This window comes from Orycteropus afer, unplaced genomic scaffold (assembly GCF_000298275.1).
Source record: "Orycteropus afer afer isolate SDZICR_OR568_19922 unplaced genomic scaffold, OryAfe1.0 scaffold00143, whole genome shotgun sequence".
Lineage (NCBI taxonomy): Eukaryota > Metazoa > Chordata > Mammalia > Tubulidentata > Orycteropodidae > Orycteropus > Orycteropus afer.
In genome coordinates this window covers 5,349,027-5,352,435 of record NW_006921730.1, presented here as the reverse complement: position 1 = coordinate 5,352,435, position 3,409 = coordinate 5,349,027, and the positions used below count along the sequence as shown (strand labels likewise).

At 37.1% G+C, this 3,409-nt stretch overlaps 1 protein-coding gene across 1 annotated transcript in view; it reads left to right on the top strand.

Annotated features, from left to right (window-relative positions):
• The window catches only part of TBC1D23 (TBC1 domain family member 23), a 110,441-nt gene that overhangs the window by 101,230 nt on the left and 5,802 nt on the right, over positions 1–3,409 (top strand). The window contains 1 exon segment of the mRNA XM_007945787.2: positions 2,929–3,064. Coding sequence (XP_007943978.2) covers positions 2,929–3,064 — 136 coding nt within the window.

Genomic DNA, 3,409 nt, shown 5'->3' with positions numbered 1-3,409 from the left:
AATGGGCAGAAGACATGAATAGACACTTCACCAAGGAGGACATTCAGGTGGTCAGCTAATACATGAAAAGATGCTCACAATCATTGGCCATCAGAAAGATATAAATCATAACAACAAGATAATACCGTCTCACCCCAGCACTGATGGCAAGGTTCAGTGAGGCAGAAAATAACAAATGCTGGTGGGGATGTGGAGAGATTGGGACTCTCATGCACTGCTTGTGTGACTGTGAAGTGACAAAAACACTGTGGAAAGCAATATGGTGATTCCTTAGAAAGTTGAAATTGGAGATCCCATTTGACCCAGCAATCCCATTACTAGGTATATATCCTAGAGAGGTGAGAGCCAGGATAGGAACAGATACATGCATGTTCATGTTTATCACAGCACTATTTACAATAGCAAAAAGATGGAAACAACCTACGTGCCCATCAGCGCAAGAGTGGATGACCAAACTATGGTGCATACACACAATGGAATGCTATGCAGCACTAAAGAATAATGTAGAGGCTGCAAAACTGCATAATGTGAATGAACCTGGAGGACATTATGCTGAGTGAAATAAGTCAATCACAGAAGGACAAATACAGTATTAGTTCGCTGTTGTGGAGAGTCAAGGAAAGGTTTATATATATGGAGGAAAACTTTCTTTGTTGGTTACTAGGGGTGGAAGGGAGGGGAGGGAACACAGCAAAAAAAAAAAAGGGGCATTGACCCATGTCACTTTAGTTTTGTGTATTTCACTGTACATAAATTATATTTCAATAAAATGCATTTTAAAAAAAAGCAATAGATATTTGTATACATGTATCTTGACAAATTTTTGCATGTATATCAGTAGGGTACCTTCCTAACCGTGAGACTTCTCAATTAGAGGGTATCATATTTGATATTTTAATAGATACTAGAAAAGCCACTCCTCGGAAGGAAGGTTGGGCAATCCTACTATCGTAGTGATACTGCCTCGGAAACCCAAGGAGGGGTCGCTATGAGTCGGGGCCGACTCGACGGCAAACAACAACAACAACAACATTAGAAAATCACCTTTCAGAAAACTTGTGTTAATGTCAGTGTGCTATTTCTAATTGTTTTTCTTTTTCTCTCTGTTGCTATCTCTAATCTATCAGCTTCTGTCTCTTCTTGAATACCTTAACTCCTTCTAGTGTGCTTTTCAGTTCCCTTATCCTTTTGATTATGTTTTGGCCTGTTAACAAAGGGAAGAGAGGAGACTGGGTGAACAAGCTAATATATTTATACCATGGGAAATTGCATGGTAGTGAAAATGAGAAAACTATAGTTTTGTGTCAAAGGGGCAGGGAGGCCACATCTTCTGATCTCCTCTAAATCCCACAAGAAGAAGACAGAATCACCATAAGTAGCCCAAGGCCTATCCCTGTGAGGCCAGACATGCCACCTCCCTCCAGCCCTTTCACCAACCCTGACACCAACAGTTCTTCCCTCAGCACCTTCCACCTCTCTTAGGGGTTCGATAATTTGTTGCAGTAGCCACATAAAACTCACAGATTATGGGGTTTATTAGGGAAGCAACAGACTACAATTCAAGTTCAGAAATGCACTCAGTCTCTCGCAGGCAGCTGTCTCACTTAGCAGCCGGCAGTCTCTCAGCATGTGTCTCTCACATCTCTCTCTCAGGAAGTGCGTGTCTTTCAGGAGAGTGTTTCTCTCAGCAGCATTTCTTTCTCAGCCAGCAGTCAGATTTCTTCTGCCTCTAAGAGGGCTCCTTTTGAGCCTGGCAGAGTGGCCAAACTAACAAATCCCAACATCAGAATTCTATACACCTGAGAGAGAGAGAACTTCCCAGAAAATTGCTTCCTGCCATGCTCAACAGAAATACCCCAGGTGAATAACTTTAACAATCAGGAGCTACTCAGTTGCTCATGTCAAATACCACTACAGAGTTTACAAAGGCTAGAAAAGCCACACTATGTAATTTACTACACCACACTGTATGAAAATGGATAAGTCTCACATACTTAATGTTGAGCATTTGCAAGGTACAACTGAGTAGTCTACTGTTTATATGAATTTTAAAATGCAAAACAGAACTCTATTATTAGGTATATTCATATATAGTTAGTTAACGTATTTGGAACTGGTAACACCAAATTCAAGTAGTCACTGGTCCTTGTGGGTGGTGGTAGTGAGATGCGGAGGAAGAATATGACTGGGGAAGATACTAGAGGGCTTCATTTTTATTTCTTAAGCTGAAGGATCAATTGGTTTCTCTTCAATCATTATGTTTAAAATACTACTGGTACATTTTTTAGATACATGTGATTTCCTTTTCGTCTCTTTATTTTGAAGGATTTATTAGAAAGCAAAGGGAAGAACATTAATAATTATTAATAATTCTAGGAACTATAATTATCCTTTCTTAACTTAGAAAAAAAGTAAGTAGAATGTTTTCTATTTCTCTCAAGGAAAAAAATAAAAAAACTAAATTGAGTTTACTTTGTGTATCTCCAGATAGATTACATTACATATTTTCCCTTTAAGTCAGAAACCAGCAATAGAAAAAGAACCCTACCATCTTTGTCCTCAACATAGATGTGTGCTTATTATTGGAGCATCATCCATTTCTCTACCAAGTAGTCAGAGATGAGATGGATGTTATCTGTGTCAAAAAATTTGAAAATTCCCACAGATAGCTTAATTTTAAAAATACTTATTCTCACTGTTTTCATCTAACTTTCTTCCTCTACATAATGGTCTTTCATAGCAGTATTTCTGTAGTAGAATTGGTCACCTAAGGAATATAGTAGCAAAATTAGAATTGTTTTGGGAAATTTTTTTAGCGTTATGTTTAAAACACTACTAGTCCTTATTTCAGGATGTTAAGAAATGTCTCATTTAAAAAGTTTGTTTTATGAGAAGCTATTCACATTTAACTGTCTCAATTCTTTATAGATGAAATTGACAGTTCTTCAATGTCAGATGATGATAGAAAAGAAGTTGTAAACATTCAGACTTGGATAAACAAGCCAGACATCAAGCATCATTTTCCTTGTAAAGAAGTGAAAGAAAATGGACACATGTTTCCTAGGTACTTTTTAAAATATTTTCTTCAGAAGTAAAATTAACTGGGATAGTTAATAATATAAAACTGATTTAACTGCAGAGGAAGTTTTATTTATCTGAGTACAATTAATTTCCCTCTGTCAACTAATATCTTATGTCTTGTTTTCTTTTTAAATATTTATATATATATTTTATTGTGAAAATTTTTAAACCCACAAGAAAGAAACACGTATGCACTGAACACCTTTATAAGCCTCTCCCATTTTCACCAGCTATTAGCATCTTTTCACTCTTACCCCATTTCTCTATTTATGTATGTGTTCTGGTGGTGTAGTGCCTAAGGCATGTGACTGCTAATCAGAAGGTTGAC